We start from the raw sequence: 24,310 nt of genomic DNA, 5'->3' as shown, positions 1-24,310 counted from the left end.
TGCTCCTACACGTGCATCTGTTTACAGCCGCTTCAAATGTCTCTTCCCGTGTAAGATTTGAACACTTAAAAACCATGTACGGAATCGGCACACACAAAAATAGTAAGGCCAAGTTTTCCTACAAATCCAATTTCAAGGCATGTCATGGTGTAAACAAATCCCAGAGGAAAAGCCTCGTCTCGTTCCTCTCCTCTGAAGCTTTTTGCCTCTTCTCTGCAACCTCAAAGACCGCTTTCCTCGTCCTCTCGCGACCTTCAGCCTCTGTCTTTGCTGGAACTATGAGGACGTCACGAACAAACTCAACGCCACGTAGAAGATTTGAATACGAGAACAACTTGAACGCTGCATGAATACACCACAAAAGCATCGATCACAGGCCACTGAAAATGTGTTGTTCGAATCCATTTGGTGTATTTTTCTTGCGTTTTCAGACCTCAACTTATGGTAGTCCGTTAGCTTTAAGCTCAGAGGACAGTTCTGCACCTTAAAATAAAACACCAAAAGGTTTACACGCTCAACAGTGACTTTTAACGAGGCTTTGACTTCACCTTCATGTTGTCGACGGGTCGGTCCCAGCTCAAACCCCTCTTGATTTTTTATAACTTGCGTTTTTTTGCGAGCTTAAGCTAACGGCTATAAGAAAAATACAGGGAGCCTCAGACCATACAGCACTAGCAGAGACAGAGTTGCTAAGCGATCCAACGTTGTGTCATATCATTCAAAAGACAAAATATTTAGTTTTGAATTGCTAATTGCTATGACAGTTCTATTGTTATTACTGGTATTTCTGAAACACATGGATGGGATGAGATTGGTGCAGTTCTGTTTGCTCATAACCCTCTGCTCGTCTGCTGGAGCCTTAAATGACCTCATTGGCTGCGCTCGGAGTTTATTTACTTCAGATCGTTTTCTTTACAGTGGTCCACGCTCCTCGCCAGGTCATAAAAGCGCTCATTCCGAACCACCAGCTGTAGGTGTGAAGTTGACAAATGACCGTGAAACTAAGCAGCGTTTAGCTAAGAAGACTAAGCTAAATTGCACAAGAAGAGGAGTGGTATTTACGACTGAACAACCACCACTGGAATGAGCAGCAGGAGAAGAGGACAATACTAAAGACATTTCACTCTTTCAGGAAGAGCAGGAGCATGATACACTCAAGTGCAGATATGTAGTTTAAAAATGTCATGGCAAGTTTGCATTTTTTTTAATACTTTCAATTAAATGTGTTTTTGTAATCACACAAAATCACAACAGCAGTTTCAAGGGCAACAGTGAAAAAAAATCACTGAGGAGGAGGGGGGGGGGGCATGAAGAGTATTCCAGAGCATCAGCATCAGCAGTGTCTGAAACAGTAACACTCCCGGAGGACTGGAAGAAGAGAAAAAGATGTGAACCGACACAGGTGAAATAAAATAGTACATATTGTTTGTAGTAAAAGTAGTCAGAAGCAGCTGCCATACTTCCCCCAGCAGAGTTGCTCCTAGGGCAGCGCAGGTGAAACTGTAGGTTTTATATTCTGTTCCCTAACTGGCCTGAACATAAGCCATTTCAAAGAGGAACGTTTTAAGCCTGGTCTTAAATGAAGAGACTGTGTCGGCCTCTTTAACATGGACCGGAGCTGATTCCGCGGCGCACAGGAGCTGTAACAGTAGATTTAGCGAGTTTTAGACGGACAGAACTGATGCTTAAGTGTGCGCCCTCCCCCATCCACCCAGTCACGGCAAAACGCGCTGAAGAAAATGTGGTAAACAGGTTTAAAATGTGTATTTGCGATATAAAGGCGCGCAGCAGACAGAGACGGCCGCGCGCTCTCCCCGGGGCCGCGCGCTCTCCCCGGGGCCGCGCGCAGGGACAAAGCCGCTCCGTCATAGACTTCCGCAGGAGTTTGGCGAGAAATTGCTTCACGCGCTCTTATATTTTGACTAAATACCGCTTTTTTCCTTTAATTTAATGCTATTTTGCTTTGTCTGCGGTACTTTATAAAAAATATATAATAATTTATTTTATTTATATTGTATAAATCAACCTCTCCTTGAACCGACACCTTAACGTGGTGGAGGGGTTTGAGTGCCCGAATGATCCCGGGAGCTATATTGTCGGGGGCTTCAAGGCCCTGGTAGGGTGTCCCAAGGCAAACAGGTCCTAGGTGACGGGTCAGACAAAGATCGGTTCAGAAGCCTCTTATGACGACGACACGAACAAGGCCGTTTACGTCGCCCGGATCGGCGTCACCGGGGCCCCATCCTGGAGCCAGGCCTGGGATGGGTGCTCCATGGCGAGCGCCTGGTGGCCGGGTCTTACCTCACGGGGCCCGGCCGGGCACAGCCCGAAAGAGCGACGTGGGGCCGCCCTCCCGTGGGCCCACCACCCGCAGGAGGATCCATAAGGGGCCGGTGCAGAGAGATCTGGGCGGCAGTCGACGGCAGGGGCCTCGGCGACCAGATCTCCAGACACAGAGACTAACTCTGGGGACATGGAATGTCACCTCGCTGGGGGGGAAAGAGCCTGAGCTTGTGCGGGAGGTTGAGTGATACCGACTAGATATAGTCGGCCTCACCTCCACGCACAGTTTGGGCTCTGGAACCCATCTCCTCGAGAGGGGCTGGACGCTCCACTTCTCTGGTGTTGCCCGCGGGGAGAGGCGGCGGGCTGGTGTGGGCTTGCTTTTAGCCCCTCAGCTCAGCCGCCACGTGTTGGAGTTTACCCCGGTGAACGAGAGGGTCGCGTCCCTCCGCCTTCGGGTGGGGGACAGGTCTCTCACTGTTGTGGCGGCCTACGGGACAAACAGCAGTGCAGAGTACCCGGCCTTCTTGGAGTCCTTGGGAGGGGTACTGGACAGTGCACCGACCGGGGACTCCGTTGTTCTACTGGGGGACTTCAACGCCCACGTGGGCGATGACAGTGACACCTGGAGAGGGGTGATCGGGAAGAACGGCTTCCCCGATCTGAACCCGAGCGGTGTTCAGTTATTGGACTTCTGTGCTAGCCACGGATTGTCCATAACGAACACCATGTTCAAGCACAAGGGTGTCCATCAGTGCACATGGCACCAGGACACCCTAGGCCGGAGGTCAATGATCGACTTTGTTGTCGTGTCATCAGACCTCCGGCCGCGTGTCTTGGACACTCGGGTGAAGAGAGGGGCAGAGTTGTCAACCGATCACCACCTGGTGGTGAGTTGGATCCGCTGGCGGAGGAGGAAGCCGGACAGACTTGGCAGACCCAAACGCATTGTGAGGGTCTGTTGGGAACGTCTTGTGGAGCCCTCTGTCAGTAGGGTATTCAACTCGCACCTCCGGGAGAGCTTCTCCCATGTCCCGGGGGAGGTTGGGGACATTGAGTCCGAGTGGACCATGTTCTCCGCCTCCATTGTTGATGCGGCTGCTCGGAGTTGTGGTCGCAAGGTCTCCGGTGCCTGTCGTGGCGGCAACCCCCGAACCCGGTGGTGGACACCGGAAGTAAGGGATGCCGTCAGACTGAAGAAGGAGACCTATCAGGCCACTCTGGCTTGTAGGTCTCCGGAGGTCATCGACGGGTATCGGCAGGCCAAGCGAGTCGCGGCTCGTGCTGTCGCAGAGGCAAAAACCCGGGCCTGGGAGGAGTTCGGGGAGGCCATGGAGGAGGATTATCGGTCGGCACCAAAGAAATTCTGGCAAACCGTCCGGCGCCTCAGGAGGGGGAAGCAGTGTCTCACCAACACCGTTTACGGTGCGGGTGGAGGCCTGCTGACCTCGACTGGGGATGTCGTCGGACGGTGGAAGGAATACTTTGAGGATCTCCTTAATCCCTCAGTCACGTCTTCCGAAGAGGAAGTAGAGACCGGGGACTCGGAGGCTGGCTCATCCATCACCCAAGCTGAAGTCACTGAGGTTGTTCGCAAACTCCTCGGTGGCAGGGCTCCGGGGGTGGATGAGATCCGCCCTGAGTACCTAAAGTATCTGGATGTTGTAGGACTGTCTTGGTTGACACGTCTCTGCAACATCGCGTGGCGGTTGGGGACCGTGCCTCTGGACTGGCAGACCGGGGTGGTGGTTCCACTGTTCAAGAAGGGGGACCGGAGGGTGTGTTCCAACTACAGAGGGATCACACTCCTCAGCCTCCCGGGTAAGGTCTATTCCAAGGTACTGGAGAGGAGAATCCGACCGATAGTCGAACCTCGGATTCAGGAGGAGCAGAGTGGTTTTCGTCCCGGTCGTGGAACACTGGACCAGCTCTATACCATCCATCGGGTGCTCGAGGGCTCATGGGAGTTTGCCCAACCAGTCCACATGTGCTTTGTGGATCTGGAGAAGGCTTTCGACCGTGTCCCTCGGGGTGTCCTTTGGGGGGTGCTCCGGGAGTACGGGGTCCGGGGCCCTTTGCTCAGGGCTGTCCGGTCCCTGTATGACCGGAGCAGGAGCTGTGTTCGCATTGCCGGCAGTAAGTCAGACCTGTTCCCAGTGCATGTTGGACTCCGCCAGGGCTGCCCTTTGTCACCGGTTCTGTTCATAATTTTTCTGGACAGAATTTCTAGGCGCAGTCAGGGGTCGGAGGGTGTCCGGTTTGGGGACCACAGGATCTCATCTCTGCTGTTTGCAGACGATGTTGTCCTGATGGCTCCATCAAACCCGGACCTGCAACATGCACTGGGACGGTTTGCAGCCGAGTGTGAAGCGGCTGGGATGAGAATCAGCACCTCCAAATCCGAGGCCATGGTTCTCGACCGGAAAAAGGTGGCTTGCCCTCTCCAGGTGGGTGGGGTGTCCTTGCCCCAAGTGGAGGAGTTCAAGTATCTCGGGGTCTTGTTCACGAGTCAGGGAAGGATGGAGCGTGAGATCGACAGGCGGATCGGTGCAGCTGCTGCAGTGATGCAGTCGCTGCATCGGACCGTTGTGGTAAAGAGGGAGCTGAACCGAAAAGCAAAGCTCTCTATTTACCGGTCGGTCTACGTTCCTGACCTCACCTATGGTCATGAGCTTTGGGTAGTGACCGAAAGAACAAGATCGCGGATACAAGCGGTCGAAATGAGTTTCCTCCGCCGTGTGGCTGGGCGCTCCCTTAGAGATAAGGTGAGGAGCTCGGCCACACGGGGGGAGCTCGGAGTAGAGCCGCTGCTCCTCCACGTCGAGAGGAGCCAGCTGAGGTGGCTCGGGCATCTGTTTCGGATGCCTCCTGGGCGCCTCCCTCGGGAGGTGTTTCAGGCATGTCCCACCGGGAAGAGGCCCCGGGGAAGACCCAGGACACGCTGGAGAGACTATGTCTCTCGGCTGGCCTGGGAACGCCTCGGGATCCCCCCGGAGGAGTTAGAGGAAGTGTCTGGGGAGAAGGAAGTCTGGGAGTCCCTGCTCAGACTGCTGCCCCCGCGACCCGGCCCCGGATAAAGCGGCAGAAGATGGATGGATGGATGGATGTATAAATCAATAATCTTAAGTGATAATCTAACTAATAAAATACGATCTATTAGAATTGATCAAGAGTATTTGAGAAAACAACTACTTAACTTGTAAGAGTTGGAGGAACTGTCTGGATCTTTCATAATCTCTAGTGGATGTAACTGATGTAACTGAAAGGACACAACATGAACATGTCCCACTCGCCCTGCAAATCCTGGGAAACTTGGAAAAGAAGGAAAACGCATGGAAAATCGGTGAAATGTCTCCAGCCTTTTCTTTTATGGATGTGATCGCAGTAAACCTCTTCCAAAAACACCCAAATGCAGGAAACAGTACCTACAGCATGTCTTAACGATACAGCGTGGCTCCAGACGGACGACGCCGTGTTGACTTTACACTCAGCCCCACAGCAGCTCCACGTTTTGTAAAGTGCTCATGATTTATTCCGCTTCTGTCTCCAGCCATTGATCTGAAGAGCGGCAGTGGCTCCGTGCACAAAGGGCCCTACAGCGGAAAGGCGGATGTAACCTTCACCGTGTCCGACGAGGACTTCATGCAGGTGGTGCAGGGCAAACTCAACCCGCAGCAGGTAATTGACAAATATCGATTCATTCATTCATTTAGCCAGAATGTCATAGTAAATTATGGATGTAGATGGGGAAAAAGAAACCCTTTTGTTCTCCCTTTCAGACCATTGATCTCTCAAATAACATTTGGAAAAGTTGCTTGTATGTTTTTTCCTTCCTCTAGTGTTTGTAAAATGTAATTGCAGTAAAAAGAGTGATTTTATTTACTGAAAAACATCCGCTCCGCAGATCTGACCTGTAATTTGTAACCTTCAATTGCTTGTTTCCGGAAAAGTTTGATTCCGTTCTGTTTAATGCCGTGCTGTGGAACAATACTATCTCCATGGTAACACACAGACTCACTCCTGTGTGCAAAGACAAAATACAGAAGCACTGCAGACTTTGTTGACAGATTTAGTCAAAATAAGTGGAGTTTTTGTTAGTTTAAAGTTGTGGTGAGGCGTTTGAATCTGTGAGCCATCTTGTCTTCTGTTGATGTAGAATCTAGAATTAAAGTTCCTTGATAAAAACGAGTCAATTCAATGAGTCGACTTGTCACACAGTCGAGTGGTCCCTGGAGAGTGGAGAGCACATACAGCAGGTCGTGAGTTCAAATCCAGTCAAAAGCACAGGACAAATTTACTTAGTCTGGACAATTAACCTCACGACAACTTACTGCATGTCACTCTCGGTCTCATCCCCATTTCGCCCTGGACTGTCCTGTCAAATAAAGCCCACGTGACAAAAATACCTTGGAAATTCACTAAATATATACTTCCTGTCTCATTTTGTAGGGCTGCAGTGATTCATCAGAATGAAAAACACAAAACACATGTCAGAAGATGTTTTATAACAAAGACGATTGTATTTCTTAAGTTTAAAATGTCAAAAAGAATAAATACTTATCAATATTCGGTTAAAAATGCTTCTATTTTAGTTTGACTCTATTATATCTCTTAAATCTCATCGTACGTGCCGTGGAGGCTGATTGGGGAACACTTCACACTGGCAGAGTCTGCGGGCCAAAGGAAACAAATAATGTCCAAACAAATCATTTTCAGTGGCAGCCGTGTCATTTAGATTGAATTAAAGTCCTGTTTTTGCCAGTGAACGGGTTTTTAATCACAAATGGCATGTGTTACGGCCCGATTAAAGAGTCTAGATATCAAATAACGACGATAGAAATAGTCTACAATTATTTGACCTCCTTTTACAACGTGTCGGATGCATAAAAAAGCTGGTTCAAAAGGCGCCTGAGCAAAGGGCCGTGCTGGTTGTGTCTGGAGCTGCTTCTCCGGGTCACGTGGGGCAAGAGCACGGAAACTGCAGCCAGAAGATACAAGAGAACAGCCAGTGTAATATTCAGCTGGTTTCAGAGTTCATCCAGGGCAAAAGGAACGTTTTAAAACACTGACATTTTTGTCGCGACGAGCGGGTGTCGGACTCCTCAGCCCCAAAGCGACACCTTTAAAGGTCTGATTTCAGGGTTTGTATATTGTGTAGATCTACTCGGAATTATGATGCGTTTTGTATTAAGTTACAAACAATAGCAGTTAGTTTGAAGGCCTGTCTATTTATTGCATGTTACTTTTGATGTGGCAGTTGTTTCCCCGTTTCATAGTTAATGTTTGAGCTGTTGAAGGTTGAATAATTACCCTCCAGGACATCGAGAGAGCGGTTATTTCTCACTTGAACAGTTATTAGTTCCGACCTGATTCATTCCGGCTGAATTAACTCGTCTCTATCATGTTAAATAAATAATAAATTCACAAGTGGGTTTGTTTTTTCCCCAAAGTTGAAGGTGAAAGGTCCTTTAACGAACCAAAAGACTAAGAGACTCTAACCAGTTCCTTTCAGTCTTTCCTTAATACATAATAGATAAGGATTTACTGAATACACCATAATAACAAACACTGTTCAAAGTGCAAATAAGTCCATTTTGTAGAATGTTGCTCATTCAATATTGAAAGTGCATGTATCTTTATTGTATTTATTAATTTACGTATGCAAGGAACCCCATGAGGACATAAAAACAATTCGACATTTGCACTAAAATAATAATAAAAACATTAAGAGGAGAATAAAACGGTGAACAAAATGTAATGTTTGTTGTAAAAAACCTTTTCACGCTGTCGTTTTTGTTCTGATCCCGTGGTGGTTATTGTTACTGTGATAAACTACGCTCCAGGAGGCGCTGCAGTGTTCTTCTGTATTATTGTAGGCCTTTAGATCTTTTCTTTTATTGCTCTTTGCACCTTTGTTTTTGGATTAACGCAAGTTGCAGCTTCTTTTCGAGCACATTTAAGCATCGGTGGAAGAAGATCTACTGTATTTTGTCACTGAAGTAAAAGTACTGATACACGAGAACAGAAAAGTAGCAGATTAACATGGATTTTGAGAGTAAAAAGACGTATTTCACGCAGATTTTGAGGATGTTGGAGTTAAATGTGGTGATTTTGATAAAGAATTGTGATGATACACAAGCTTGCTCCAAACTCAGGCGTGTCCGTGTGTTCCAGGCGTTCTTCTCGGGCAAACTGAAGATCGCCGGAAACATCATGCTCAGTCAGAAGCTGGAAGTCATCTTGAAGGACCACGCCAAGCTCTGAGTCTCCAAAGTCTCCACCGGCCCGAGCGAGACCCTGAGCGAGAAGCGCTTCCCCAGAGTTTGGACGAGATCAACGCTAAATAGGAAAAAATGTCATTTAACTAAGCAATTTAATACTGTAATAAACTGGCGATATCGTATGACTTTTCAATGATTCTGAACTTAACCGTTTTAACATCGCTTTAATGTCGAACCGTGACTGAGAAACAAGCGCCTGCAACAGTCACAGGCAGTTGTTTCCTACGTGATTCTCATTCTAAACGTTCCCGATTGGATAAAACAGTCTAATTGTTCCCCACTGAATGCATGTTTTTTTTACAAGTCTGAGGTATGTTTTCTGCTGCCCTGCTTTCATAAAATGTCAGTATATTATTGTAATGTGTAATGTGTAATGCGTGGAGTTGGCTCAGAGCAACGCTGTGGGATTCAGAATGATGAGAAATTAGGACCGTTGCCATAGCAGTTAACAATTAAAAACTACATATTTTGAATCAAAGACAAATAACTAATATGAATGTCTGTTTTGAATGTTTAAGTCGAGATGCTTGAGAACTACAGTTTGTGATATGTCAAGAATTCAAGTCATAATGAGGAAAAATAATATATTAATGTTATACTTTCTGGAGTATTTTCTCATATTTTCTATTCTCAAGATGTTTTAAATAATGTTTTCTCTACAAATAAACCTAATGATTTTAAATGTGTCTGTTTTGTTCATGTAATAGAACTAGGAAAGCTTCAGATCGATGGGTCAAAGGCAGAATACAGGAATAATAAAGTTACATTTACATGGCCAGAACAATATAATAACTGGATCAATCAGATAATCCAGTGGTTCTCAAATTTAGGATTTCTGAGTAACACAAGATCTAACCCAGGTCTGTATTTAGGGTCATTAATGACATTTGATGAGGCGTTATAATCTGATTACATGAACCTCAGACGTCTCAAAGTCGCACATGTGCCAATTCATAGTAGTGTTGTATATGTTACGGGCCCCAAGGTGGGACTGCCGTAGCAGGAATTGTAACCTGAAAATATTGTAGAAAAGCAAAAGAAAGGATGAACCGAGGTGCTGCTTTTCATGTCCAGATCACGTTTTTTAATTGTTCTTAAACAAAAATAATAATACGATGTACAATTATTGTGCAGTTGTACAATACATTGTCACATTATGTCACGCATATACTTTCCCTGCTTTAAGTGACACATTTTCTTTTAATTCACATTTTAGATAAAACACAAATACCACTGTTCTGGTACAATAATATTAACTGGCTTACAACGTGGACATTAAACACAAAAAAATGTACTCTCTCAAACTGTCAAAGGTTAATTTACATTACTACAAATATAAAGCATCTCAAATGTAAAGTGTGTCTTATAAACTCCTGTACAAATGCCTAAACTCTTTGTCTAAGTTACAAAAATAAAATACTTTACATATAAATGCTTATAAAGCTGAATCAAAACCATAAAACCGGACTTCCCGAAATCTCGCGATGTTTCGGCTTTGAAATCTCGCGGGATTTCGGCCGCATGTTACTTTACTGCTTATTTGAAAGTTAACTTGCAAATACAAGCCGAAATGTACCAGGCAACATCAAAACAGTACAAACTACTGATGAAACCTTAAGTAATGACCTTATAGTGCTATGTGTTGGTGGTTTGCACCGTGTACTGACCTGAAAATATTGTAGAAAAGCAAAAGAAAGGATGTTGTTGTTGTTGTTTTATGGCGGTTGGCATCCGAGTGTTGCATTACCGCCAGACTTTATTCCTCAGACTTTTCGTAGTTGTTGTTGTTGTTGTTGTTGTTTTATGGCGGTTGGCATCCAATTGCCGCATCGCCGCCAGACCCCACTCCCCAGACCCCTCGCAGTCCTCTGACTGTCGTAGTCCGTAAAAGTGCTCCTTCCACTGCTCCGGTGTTACAAAGCCCATGAGGCCATGATATGTCTTTGCGACCAGAATAGTTGTCGTTGTTGTTGTTGTTGTTTTATGGCGGTTGGCATCCGAGTGTTGCATTACCGCCAGACTTTATTCCTCAGACTTTTCGTAGTTGTTGTTGTTGTTGTTGTTGTTGTTGTTTTATGGCGGTTGGCATCCAATTGTTGCATTGCCGCCAGACTTTATTCCTCAGACTTTTCGTAGTCCTCAAACTCTGTCGTAGTCCGTAAAAGTGCTCCTTCCATTGCTTTGGTGTTACAAAGCCCATGAGGTCATGATATGTCTTTGTGACTAGAATAGTTGTTGTTGATGTTGTTGTTGTTGTTGTTGTTTTATGGCGGTTGGCATCCAATTGTTGCATTACCGCCAGACTTTATTCCTCAGACTTTTCGTAGTCCTCAGACTGTCGTAGTCCGTAAAAGAAAGGATGAACCAAGGTGCTGCTTTTCATGTCCGGATCACGTTTGACGTAAACAGGAAGTTCCGCCGTCAAAACCCAATCTGGTGCAACACCTTCTGCACAAAGGTTCCGCCCCACTAATCCAACTTACAAAAATCAGGAAAGCACTTAATTATGACACATACTATGTCTAAGTTAATGTCTTAGTATTAACCTACCAAAATAACATAAATATTTAATTACTGTAAAATACCAAATTACCAAATAATAATATAACTAAAAACAATGTGGTGACATATTTTGGGTGCAACACATATAGTAGTAATGTTTATAGTAGTGACTTCATATATTTATACTTTTTATATTTTGTATTAAACCTCGTCTGTGTCACATTAGTTTCCTTTTTGCATTTCCCCTCGATAACACACGCACAGATGTGAGAAATGAGAGAAATCTGTTTTCACATCTGTTTGTCATTTCACTTTTGTGCATGTAATCATAAATGTACAAGAACTTCAGGTAGGTTTTTATCAGTTAAGTTTATTGCATTTGTACATTAACTTTATACAATAAAGTGATTTACACAAGATTTTAATTATAAAATTAGATTTCACATTTGCAAGAAAAATCTCATGAATTTTGTTCCGTGATTAATTTGAGCAAGTCTGAAGAACTCATCCATAAAGCTACACACTAAAAGCATTTGGAGAAAGGTTCATAAAATGTCTCTGATCGTGTCTCCTTTGGAGTTATAATATGCAGTTGTCCAGTCGCTGCAGGTGTGATAAAAACAAAACCTCCAGGAGAAAGTCAGGAGAAGCTGGAAAACGCTTTGTGAACAATGATTCTCCTACGTCCATAATATACTTCATAAATACATCTGTACAACGTGAGATTCGTCATAAACACAATGAATCACGACATTTGGTGGCAGCCATTTTTTACACTACCCTCGGTACATGGTAATGACCTCACTCAGTATAATGTAACGCACCATTAATGAGTAATAACCAACAGTGTCTCCTTTAAACCCGCCCTGAAGCACGAGGTCATCACAGTGCATTACATCGTACTTAACGCGGTAAATACGACGTTTTCTGGGGTAGCGTGGAATAAAGTGCGACCCAAACATTTACACTTTGAATAATAATAATAATAAAGCAGCTTGAGTGAATAGTTTATGGATCGATCAAACACATAACTGCAGTTTCTCAGCTTCATAAAACAGCCGTAACTCTCTCGCTACAGCAGCAGATTAAATGGGCAGTTAGCGTCGCAAAAAAGCAAACTTCACCAACTTATCTTCACTGTCATCACGCCATCTGCCGTGCATAACAATGCGAATAACAGTTTAAGGCAGTTAAAAAAAAAAATTAAAAAAAAAGATGGCCCGCCTTGAGTCGAAGCAGATAAAAGTCCCACGTTGTTAACAAAAAAAAAAAGCCAATGTCCAAAGCTACGTAAGCACACAATTCAAGCTATTAGTTTTGATTTAAATGAAAATGTACGCTGTGTCAACCTTATACAACCACGATACTGTGCTGTAATAGAAGTAATTTTAAGGACTAAGGACACTTATCATATTTACGGGTATCATCATATCGTCAGAAATAACACATCTTTATTTATACGTATACGTACGTACGTACGTATGTATGTATGTATGTACGTACGTATGTATGTATATATATATATATATGTACGTACGTATGTATGTATATATATATATATATGTACGTACGTATGTATGTATATATATATATATATGTACGTACGTATGTATGTATATATATATATATATGTACGTACGTATGTATGTATATATATATATATATGTATGTATGTGTGTATATATATATATATGTATGTATGTGTGTATATATATATATATGTATGTATGTGTGTATATATATATATATGTATGTATGTGTGTATATATATATATATATATATATATATATATATATATATATATATATATATATATATATATATATATATATATATATATATATATATATATATATATATATATATATATATATATATATATATATATATATATATATATATATATATATATATATATATATCTATATATATATATCTGAATACCAAAGACTACTTTCTGTACTACATCTTAATTCTATGTGCAAATATAGAGAAATGGCGCATCTGTATTGTCCATTGACGAGTGGAGTCAGCAAAACTCGATGTGGTATTTGAAGATGTAAAAATGTATGTATCTAATAGCCTAAAAGCTACGATAGAAAATGGCTCTGTGGTCATCGTTTTGATCGTTACAAAAAGTGGCGGTAAAACGGTGACGTCATCAAACCGCGCCACGAGTCGGACGCTACGAGTTGATATGACGCGCGTCGAACTCATTACAGGATTTACGTTGGGTTCAAGCGCTTTAGTCGGGGATTGGTGTTCACAGAACTTAGAGGAGAATAACTGCCACGTTTTTTAATACTCGAGTGAAAAAATGTTGCTCACTTTGATGAAGATGATGAACTTTGTGCCCGCAATTGATTATGCACCGTTTGTATTGTACATCAAGACTTTATAAAGACTAAATCAACCAAGGGAAAGCTTAAATATGGTGTCTGAAAGCTTCTAAACTGTTAAATGTGTATATATATATATATATATATATATTATATATATATAGTCTCGACAACAAATACGATTATGAACACGTAAACATACCATGAACCAGGTCGTCATCTGCATTTTCACAATAAAAGGACAAATTGTACTATAAAACGCTGCTATTACTAGAACTATCGGATCATGACGATGTTGGGATGTGTCGTGAACGTGATGTAAATGTTTGTTCATTTTTTTCAACGCTGCAAAAGGGAGGAAAGCTGTAATTGCACTGAAGACAAAGCTCGTTTTTGAATGTTTTTATGCTTTTTCTCTGTTTTTCTACTGCGTGTGCAAGAAGGCGGCCATCTTCTTCCACACTTCTCTGTGCTCTAGTACCCTGTGACGGTCGAAAACGTGCGTACCAAACGAAAGCTTTAGTTTGTGTTCGCAGCCGAGTCGGAAAGGTGACCGTGAACTCTGTGAAAAAGGAATCTCTAGCGCGAGACGAAATGACGCGTATTCAAAGTGGAGAATACGGCTTGAAATAAGAAAATAAATCTGACAAATTGGGTATTTTCAGTTCGCCCGGTTGTGCAGAGTGAATGACTAACGCACCAAAAAACCCTAAAGCGATTTTATAATGTGTCTAGTGGGAGATATATATTTCATACTGCATTGAAAATGTGTTTAAAAAAAAAAGAAGACACTTAATCGATCCTAAACTAGATGACGTGAGCAGGTGAAATTATCTTCTATATCAGCGCAGAGGGAAAAACAATAAAATAAATCTCATTGTGGCATTTCCTGGATCGAGTCTGAAACATTAGCAGTAGCAGTAGCATTAGCATTAGCATTAGCATTAGCATTAGCATTAGCATTAGACTATATGTATTGTATTGCAAGAAATCTAATACTCTTGGTCAAAGTTTACAAAAAAAACTTAATTCTATCTAACCTAGTCAAAACTATTCCAATTTTTTTAGATTAACATTGCGTTTTCAAGTAATTTCGGTGTCATGTGTTCTATGTAGACATTCCTTTCTGCAGCGCGTCCGTCGTCGTTGTCGCGCCGATGAAAATGCGCACGGGCGTGGCTTCAGATGAAGAACTTGACGTCGCTCTTGAGGTCGCCGTGGTTGTCGCGGGCCGAGTCGAAGCGGTTCGGGAGCAGCCGGAGCTTCATGGTCCCGTCGGCGCCGCAGGAGAAGACGTGGTTGGCCGGCCCCACCTCGATCTGCATGACGCCTGTGCCCAGGTTACGGAAGAGCGACTGGCGGGCGTGTTCGTGCGGGAAGGCGTAGAGCAGCGTCTGCGCGCTCAGACTCCACACCTGGGGACACACGGGACACACGCATAAGAACGTCATGGAAACGTCATGGAAACTACAGCGATATATGACGTGGGACAAACAGAAGCTATAAACGATGATATTGGGGATTGATCATTTTGACAACACCGGCATCAATAAAACACTGACAAAATTAGCTTCATTTTAGCAAAGTCACATTGAAGCGCTCTGTCCATAAAACAGCTGTAAATAAAAGTGTTATTATTATTTGTATTAAGACTATAAGAAGACGGTGAGGTGAAGGTTTTAAGCAGGGAGAAAAGATGGTTTGAGAGAGGAGTCAAGGAAGCTATTTTTGTTAAAAAAGAAAGACCTTCTTTAAACAGAAATGGAGGGCTCAGATTCTATCTTCCTGTTATTTATAATGGGATACTGAACCCCTGGAAAGGTAGAGGACATTCAGATGCTAATCAGGTACTCAGGGTGGTTGAGCCAGGGTCTCACAAAGACAAAGAGGTTTCTAATAGCCCATTAAGATTCTGAATAGGCTAGCTCGGTAGATACAAGGGTGGAGTTTCTGTTGAAACAAACAACTCTTTCTACTTCAGGAAGGCTCCGCCCAATGGGCGGGTCTTACCACAGAACAGTATTAATATCGGAGTTCTCGATCTAAATTCTGTTATTGACAATGACTCTTGGATGAGAGTCGAAACGTCTATTTTTTCAAACTGAGTCCAGATGACTACAACTGAAGCTTTTTCTACTATTAAGACTATAAGAGTTTTTCTATAAGTTATCAGTTTTTTTTATTATTTACTTCTGTGCCTCATCTGTGTTGTGGGACAAATAAAGGTTATTTTATCTTATTTAAAAGAGGCCATATTATGCTAAATGCACTTTTAAACTTAATGTATTTGTATTGTTCGTGTACTTGACCAGCCCAATGATTATCCATAATGTACATTGAGGCCTCTAGATGGAGAATAATTAAGAATAAAGTGTATTATTGATAATTATATTTTTTGGACATTTTGATTTAATAATGTTGCCGTTTTTTGTTGTAAAAATCTCTCGTATGTATTTTAGTGTCAGTACAGTCCATATAACAACGACTACTATCAAAATATGACTTAATTCATCATTTGTTTTGTCGACTGGTCACAATAAGTCACACGTTTCAACAGTAAAAACAAGCAAATGAAAATCTGATGCTTGTTACAATGAAATGGCACTTTTTGAACAGGAAGTTGATTTATCCGTTTCCATTATCAAGCCCTTTTAGATCAATAATGCCATTTAGAATGCACAAAATGTACAATAATGATCTTCGTATATTATAGGTTATATTAAATCCACCCAAAAAGCAGACTAAGTCGTCTTTAAAGCAAATATTTAGACAGAAATGAAACAGAATAACATCACGGTTTCTTTTATTCACTAAGTTCTGAATTCATTTTGAGGCAGACAAACAGGAAAATTTACAGACTTGTGCAGCGAGACCGGCGCGCTTTGAGCTCATTGTTTGATTCACAGTCCCAGCCACACACATTATTATTTGATAAACCCTTTTTCTGAACACTGAAGCTAATCTCTCACTTCCACACTCTACTTTGAAAGCTCTCAAATGGGCTCGGGACCTGTGTTTGGGATTTCTGTCAGACAATTATTGACTTGAATCTTTGCTGCAAAAGTGCCTACTTCAAAAACGTAGCAAAGCAGAGTATTCAGAAAATACTAAATAATGAGAATTGTTATATTATATTGACACAGGGGGCTTGGTTTAGTCCAAATTGCCAGGTTTAATAATCTCCACAAAAGTCGACCGTTACATAAAACAGAAAACATTTCAAACATGTGGAGTTTAGTCTGGTTTTAGGTCAGAGCGAAAAGGGTTCCACAGTCTCAAGTCTTAAAAGAGAAACTGGACTGAACTGGACATGTTTGAAATCTGCCTCGTTTTCCGTTTCTGTAACGGTCAATCCCCTCGACACAGGCTCTGGTGTCGAGTCCTGACGTCCGACTGTGAAACCAGAAAACGGCTGCAGCGCATCATTATTTAAATATTTCAAATGGCAGGGCTATTCAACATAAGGCCTGGGGGCCAAATCAGGCCTCCAAGAGAATGAATCTGGCTCACAACCCCACAACTATTCGTTTACTGGTTTAATTGTGCGTTAGAACCAGTTTAGACCTGGTTTGGTCTTGGTTTAATCCCTGTTAAATCAGCTTTAGACCCATTTTGATTCTGGGTTAGTCCTGGTCAGACCTGGTTGGTCCTATTCTGGTCTAGTTATGCAAAGCAATGTTGCTAAAGCATTTTTAAATGCTATTCCTCGCAAAACTCTAATCTACAAGTAGTGATTTTATTGTATTAACTAAATTTATTGAAACAGTGTAGGAGATAATCTGTCCCTCTGGATAATAAAGTTCAATAGCCCTGGCGGAGGGCATCAGGTGCTCCAAGGGGCACAAACCTGACAGAAGAGGCTATTTTTGCAGCTTTTGTGTGTTTGTGTTCCTTTTGTAATTAAACAGAGAGAGAGAGAGAGAGAGTTGGCCTACTGACGGCTCACTAAGTTTGAGATGCGCAAGAGCAGCAGCTACAAGCCACAGTTTGAACAGACGCAGAGAGATCAGGGGCAAAGCTTGGGAACAGTTTGGCTCCTTTGGTGGTTTGTAAAATGCATATATGGATTAAAACGGTCTTAAAATGATAAAAAATTGGTCTCATATTCAACTATAAACCACGAAAAAGAGCGAATGAAACAAGTGATGCTTCGAGCTGATACTGCGGAGCAAAGCCAAAGTGGTTCAACGTCTTACAAATGTAGGGGCGGAGCAGGGGCAGAGCAGGGGCAGAGCAGGGGCAGAGCAGGGACGGAGCAGAGGCAGAGCAGGGGCGGAGCAGAGGCAGAGCAGGGGCGGAGCAGAGGCGGAGCAGGGGCAGAGCAGGGGCAGAGCAGGGGCAGAGCAGGGACGGAGCAGGGGCAGAGCAGGGGCAGAGCAGGGGGAGAGCAGGGACGGAGCAGGGGCAGAGCAGGGGCAGAGCAGGGACGGAGCAGGGGCAGAGCAGGGACGGAGCAGGGGTAGAGCAGGGGCGGAGCAGGGGCGGAGCAGGGGCAGAGCAGGGACGGAGCAGGGGTAGAGCAGGGGCGGAGCAGGGGTAGAGCAGGGGCGGAGCAGGGGCGGAGCAGGGACGGAGCAGGGACGGAGCAGGGACGGAGCAGGGACATTTAGGGACTGTGGGGGGCATAATAAACGGAGTAGTGTGTTATTAATAATCTCACATCTAAAATGCACTAGAAATGAAATGAAATGCTTTTTGGTTGAGGGCCTCCAGAGCTCACTTAGAATTGTGATTTATCCAACATTTACAATAAAATGCATAAACAAAGAAACAATTTGTAGTTGTATTACAGATATCAAAACCCTACGTCCTTTTTAACACATTCAAAGTGGGTGTGGGGCACGGGGGACCCACTGCTTCAGTGTGGAAGACAGTTTCAAAAACTAAATAAAAAAGGGCTCTCAACGTTGATTTCAGGAACATAAACAAGACAAACTTTTTAAACAGACCATTTAACAAGAAAACAATCTGCCCAGCCGTACCCGCTTGTCTCAATGGAGAGTGCTAAATGTTCCATTTTGTGGAACAAACCAGGCAAAACCACAAGACCCTCCACATAAAACATGCACAGACCAGTTTAATAGATAAGATGATCTAAAATGAATCAAAAGAACAGTCTTATTATTTGATTTCCTTCAGTATGGATAGTATGTGTGTATGTGTAATCCCTCATTTGTCCAGGAGTGTTCCATTGTAGAAAAAGCTTCAGTTGTTTCATCTGGACTCAGTTTAGAAAAAGCAAGAAGTTTCGACTCTCATCCAAGAGTCATGGTCAATAAGCAAATTTAGGCCGGGAACTCGGATATTTATTCTATTCTGTGGTAAGTCCAGCCCATCGGGCGGAGCCTTCCTACCGTAGAATTTTTGTTTTGTTTTAACAGAAACTTACCCTCTTTGTTTCATCAGCCCTTTAATGGGTTATTAGTCTCCCCTTTGTCTTTGTGAGACCCTGGCTCACTCACCCCGAGGACCTGATTAGCATCTAAATTTCCTGGACCTCTACCTCTCCAGGGTTGCAATATTCCATTATAGATTACAGGAAGATTGGATCTTAACCCTCCATTTCTGTTTAAAGAAGGTCCATTTTTTTCTTTTCTTTTTTAAACAAAAATAGCCTCCTTAACTCCTCTTTCAAACCATCTTTTCTCCCTGCTTAAAATCTTCACCTCTCTGTCTTCAAACGAGTGATTAGAGGCTTCAAGATGAAGATGCACCTGAACTTGTATTTCTTCTGTGCTGATAGAGCCTCTTGTGCAGTGGCTGTTTAGTCTCTCCTATGTAACGCTCTTTACAACTTTCTTCACTGCATTGGATAGAATAAACTACATTGCTTTGCTTTCAGTATGGATAATTACATGAGTGTACAGTTTCTCTCAACCAGAATACTTCCAGTAAATGCCATTCATGGGTAGACAGAGCTGAAATACAGAGAGCTAAACTAATACAGGAATCGCATGTTTGTAGATGTCTAAACCACAGAAGCAGATCCCACGGAGACGAGGACATTAACTTATCTGTAGAGGACATCAAAGCCTACAGTACAGAAATATATAAATATGCCATTTGCGACTCGTGCTACTTGAATTTGATTGCAAACAAACTAGCAGCACTAGAGCTTTGTTTTGCCAACCACTGCAGCCGCTATTTGCACCTGACCCATTACACTCAAGCAGGAGAAGATATATATGGTCTACACGAGCTGTTCACTTTAATCCTTTCTCTAAATTATAAACCCCCGCCTCGGTCGCATAATTCAATCTGCGGTCATCACTTCTGGAGAAACCTCATTGTTTTTCCTGGAGAAAGTGAGTGTTGAAAATAAACAAAGTCAGCTCAGAGACGTGACGGGGACAGAGTGACACTTGGGTGCTCTGGAAAGGACATATTCTACACTACAGTGACATGAAGGTGGAGCCAGGTATGAAGATGTTTTGTCAAAAATCAACCTAATACTACTTCGATTGTGAAGGAGAGAATCTATGCTTAGTCAGTCGCTAAAACACTGCAAATCCTACACTCTCTGACCGAGAAAAAGTCGCAATTTGGATTAATTTTGAAGTAAATACAGTAGGTCTGAGCCTCCTGCGTTGCACCAATGAAATTTCCCCATGTGGGACAATAAAGGAATATCTTATCTTATCTTATCTACTGGAGAACTGCTGCATGGGTGATGATCTTTCAGCTGTTACACGGTATTTAATCCTTGATGCAGTGAGTGGCTTCTCATCTCATAGCAAATAGGGCACCCCCCGAAATGTATTTTATTTCATGTTATAATTGATTTAATATCATTTTTGTTTTAGAAAGACAGACTGTGTTCAATTCGCTTTGATTTGCATTAGTGTAGTTCCTATGCCACACCACAAGGGGAGCTCTATTATCTCCGTATCTGGGGCGTCTGCTCAAAGTAAAACTGTTTCCTGTAACAACAGAGAGCATGACATGGACATTGACAAATGTTTGTCTTTGTTACAGGTAAAGTGGTAAAACAAATGTTTATATGGGAACTGTGAACATGAATAAGGCAATAGAGGGACAGTTTAGGCCGAAATTGTCTGTAAGATTATGAAGTTGAAGCCTGGTTGTTTTATTGTAACTTTGTGCTATGCTAACATAAGTATGCTAAAATGCTAATCGAAACAAAGGGGATCACCAGGAGAGTTAAGAATGACACTTTTGCTTAATCTAAAAACGTTCTAAGAGAACAAACACACATGTCTGTCACAAATTTGTTTATGTATATTATATTTTGTTATTTTATGATTATTTTGAGCTATTGTACATTGTAAAAGTAAAACTGCTTCCTGTAACAACAGAGAGCATGACATGGACATTGACAAATGTTTGTCTTTGTTACAGGTAGAAATAAATAACAATGAAAATACACTTTGAGCCTCATATTTGAAGTGTGCAACATCAATGTATTCGAGAAGGTTTAAATCATTAGCATCGAGCAGAGAAAACATGGAAGGAGAAGCAGATTAAACTGCACAGGTTAAATTATGTAACAGGTTAAATTATCTTAAAACAAAATCTATATTTAAAGAAAAGTATGGTTTGGAATGAGTCTAGTAAAGGAGTGGAAAGAGTATCGACTTGCTGCTTTTTAATCTTGAATATGCTATGACACGTTCGTTATCGTACTTTCCGGTGCAATTTATAATCCGGAAAATACAGTAACAGAAAAGTCTTGGTGCCGTGTTGCCGGACCAAGTTAAGCTGCAGCTCAGAGTGGTGAAAAAACCTCGAACGCAGGTCAAAACAGACGACTCAAACGTCAAAGTTAGTGACGAGGGGAAACGTAAACATGCTTTCAAAAGTAGAAGTGTTTTCTGCTCTTTAATATGCAGCCAGCACTCAGTGTGTTAGGAAATGACATGACACTAAAAGCTTTAAATTAGTCTTGATTTAGCACAATGAGACGAGGGCTGTGGATTATTTGGATCTCAAATGAAATAAAGATGACTTCCATAGTGTCAACATTTACCTGTAGAGACCTAATTTCATTTATTACAAATATTGCAGATTAGAAAAGTGGCTTCGCTCCAGGTTTTTAACACCTTTTTCCTACAAATGTTTTCATGATTGATGGTTGAATGATTGTGTTGCTTTGTGCTGCTTCTCAACTGATCTCCCTGGTAAAGTATGGAAGAAAATAACAATGAAGTTTAAAGGGGCAGAACAATCATACAGACCTGAAGCTAATTACGTGTATTTTTGATTAAAAGACGAGAATTCAGTGTGTGTGCGCATTATCTCAGTAACGATACAGACATGTTTAGCATCGAGAATGTGTTAAAATGTGCCTGTAAAATGTCTGAGGTTCAAGTGTTGTGCAAAATGTGAATGGACCATAAAATTAACCACAAAAGTGCAGAACTTTCACCTGGTTTGGAAGATTATACTTTACGTTTCTGTCGTTTTAAACCGATTTAATTACAAAGGACAGCCTCAATATTTCCAATACAACATATGCAATATTATCAGGTTTTTTTGACACATCTCCCACCTCTAACTATAGCATTTCAGTAATTGAACAGAGCGACAGTTGATTGGCCCGATCATACCTTGATGTTGCCCTCGGAGGATCCGCTGATGAAGCAGTCCTCGGTGGGGTCCAGGGCGAGGGCTTTGACCGGCGAGTCGTGGGCCAGGAAGCTCTGCCTCTGGTGCCTGTGCGATAGCTCCAGGACACTGACCCAGCCCCTTCTCCCCCCGGTGATGAGCAGTTCCTGCCGGGGGGCCACACACAGCACCGTGGCCCCGGAGTCGTGGCAGCAGAAAGCTACAAGAGCACAGACAGAGGAGACGGGCTGTAGGAGAACATCTTAGGACTTTATGTGTTTTTTTACTGCAATTGTTTTGACCCTGATTTGATTGTCATTTTATGATTGATCTGGTTAAATTCTGACTAATCAATGATGAATGATGAAACAAGAACTGGCACACAAGTCAACATCTTCTTGGATTCGAGTTTGCAGACAAAATTCCCCTCCAAAAACATTGCTCATTCAAAATCCTCCAACCACACAATGTGTTCCTGTGAGGAAATGGCAGTAATGGAGCCTTACCGTGGACGAGGCTGTTGGCAGGTGTGACCAGAGTGTCCCACAGACACACGTTCCTGCAGAGACAATAGAGATTGGATTAACACATGAAATCCCCACGACACGTTCACCTGCGGGTGGCGGCTGCAGTTCAGTGGAGCGGAGTCTTGTCCAATTAGCAGCGGCGTGTGTCGGGGGAGGAGAGAACACGAGGACGAGGGTTCGCTTTACATTATAACGTTCAGAATCCCTATGGAAGCTTCTCTTCTGTCAGGCCAGCTGTGGCTGAAGTAGCGTACTGCCTCTGAATATGAACTGAATGAACATTAATAATAATAAAAATTAGGGATGTCCCAATCCGATCACGTGATCGGAAATCGGGCCCGATAACGTAGTTTCAGACTCGATCAAAATCGGATGTTGCATCCCGATCAGTGATCGGATATAAATGTTACTCTTATAAGTTAGATCAGCGCTATACATTTCAAGCTTATTATTAGACATGAATACCGCAGTAGAAGTCTCTCACCTCCGAATAACGGATGAATGGATCATGACATTTTAATTCCGTAAAGCCCACACGGTAAACTTTAGTTTTGTTTTGCGCCGTGCGATCCGCGGATCCCACACAGCAGAGCGCATCTAACAGATTAAGGAAAAAATGCTCAATAACCGGGGCATCGACAAGCAACAGGTCGAATTTTGCACAATAACGCTGCTAATATGAAGAAAGCTATGGATGAGACAGGGGGGCGGAGTGTGGGCTGTGTCGCGCATACACCGTGGCTACCGCGAAGAAGATTATTGGTCACTTCAAACACTCGCCCCTGGCTTACTCTCGACTCGACATTCAGACGGATTTCATCAAGAAAAACATACATTTTATTATTTAAGCCAGAAGAGAATTAAGAGTGCAGTTCTGAAAAGCAAATTACTGGCCTTACTTTATGACACTGTTGCACTTTCATTTAATACGTACTTTGCTTATTTGTTTTCATGCCTGCTGGGTATTAGTTGAGCTGCTATTTTTATCTAATTCAAATTTTGCACAATGATTTATTATTCAAGCTAGCTCAAAAAAAAGGTGCACTGTTAAAGTGTTAAGAAATAAAATAAAACTGGGGACAACCTGTTTATGTTGCATTTGGGTATTTTTTTTAATGTGTTACGAAAGTATCCGATCTGGACTCGTATCGGAATCGGATCAAAAAAATAATAATAATAATAAAAAAACATAATAAATAAATAATAATAAAAAAAAATAATAATAAATTAGAACAATAGAGTTGAAAAGCTGAAACATTTCCAACTGTTGCTTATTTTACAGCCAAACAGCAAGAGGTTCTTTACAGCAGGAGAAGTGCACAGTCCAATCAAGAATAAACATGAGGGAAAGATCATTCTAGCCGTGTCCGATTTCCCTACACTTTACATTTTGCAAAACTACTACTGAGATACATCTGGAAAAAGAAAACGCTGCCTCTCTTTAGACGTGAAGTAGAGCCAACATTATAATTTCAGTCAGTTTGTGCTAAAACCTTGCGACACTTCATCGCAGGCCAAGTAAAGTATTTTTAGTATTTTATGCGCCGAGTTTTGCTGGTTGCTGTCGTTTGTCGAGCCGATGATAAACATATCTATGCTCGTTACAAACTAAATATTTGAATAAAATGTATTTAGACATATCGGAATAGCATGATTGTCTCACATCCTCAGGCAGAAGAGGCGTGTACCTGTTGTCTGTGGAAAGTCCAGCCGTAGCGATGAGCGACGAGGAGCCCACGAAGACAAAGTCGTTGGCCGTTTTGTTGTGGCACTGCTGCGTCTGGATCGGAGACACAAACATTTTATTCAGGC

At 42.6% G+C, this 24,310-nt stretch overlaps 2 protein-coding genes across 2 annotated transcripts in view; one reads left to right on the top strand and one right to left on the bottom strand.

Moving 5' to 3' along the window:
* The window catches only part of hsd17b4 (hydroxysteroid (17-beta) dehydrogenase 4), a 39,043-nt gene extending 30,478 nt beyond the window's left edge, over window positions 1-8,565 (top strand). Inside the window, exons 24-25 of the mRNA XM_072432704.1 lie at window positions 5,834-5,961; window positions 8,458-8,565. Of these exons, the coding sequence (XP_072288805.1) occupies window positions 5,834-5,961; window positions 8,458-8,547 (218 nt within the window). The 3' untranslated portion in view covers window positions 8,548-8,565. The remainder of the gene's footprint in view (window positions 1-5,833; window positions 5,962-8,457) is intronic.
* A 5,996-nt stretch (window positions 8,566-14,561) lies between these two features.
* LOC140347394 (dmX-like protein 1) overlaps window positions 14,562-24,310 on the bottom strand; it is a 52,141-nt gene continuing 42,392 nt past the window's right edge. The window contains exons 48-51 of the mRNA XM_072433827.1: window positions 24,187-24,278; window positions 22,478-22,530; window positions 21,974-22,191; window positions 14,562-14,821 (exon numbers count right to left, since the gene is read on the bottom strand). Coding sequence (XP_072289928.1) covers window positions 14,588-14,821; window positions 21,974-22,191; window positions 22,478-22,530; window positions 24,187-24,278 — 597 coding nt within the window. The 3' untranslated portion in view covers window positions 14,562-14,587. The remainder of the gene's footprint in view (window positions 14,822-21,973; window positions 22,192-22,477; window positions 22,531-24,186; window positions 24,279-24,310) is intronic.

The sequence above is a fragment of the Eucyclogobius newberryi genome, unplaced genomic scaffold (assembly GCF_026437365.1).
Source record: "Eucyclogobius newberryi isolate DKJ021-1_F unplaced genomic scaffold, fEucNew1.0.hap1 SCAF_6, whole genome shotgun sequence".
NCBI lineage: Eukaryota > Metazoa > Chordata > Actinopteri > Gobiiformes > Gobiidae > Eucyclogobius > Eucyclogobius newberryi.
Note: the sequence above shows the minus strand (reverse complement) of the source record. Positions and strands in the feature narration are given on the sequence as shown.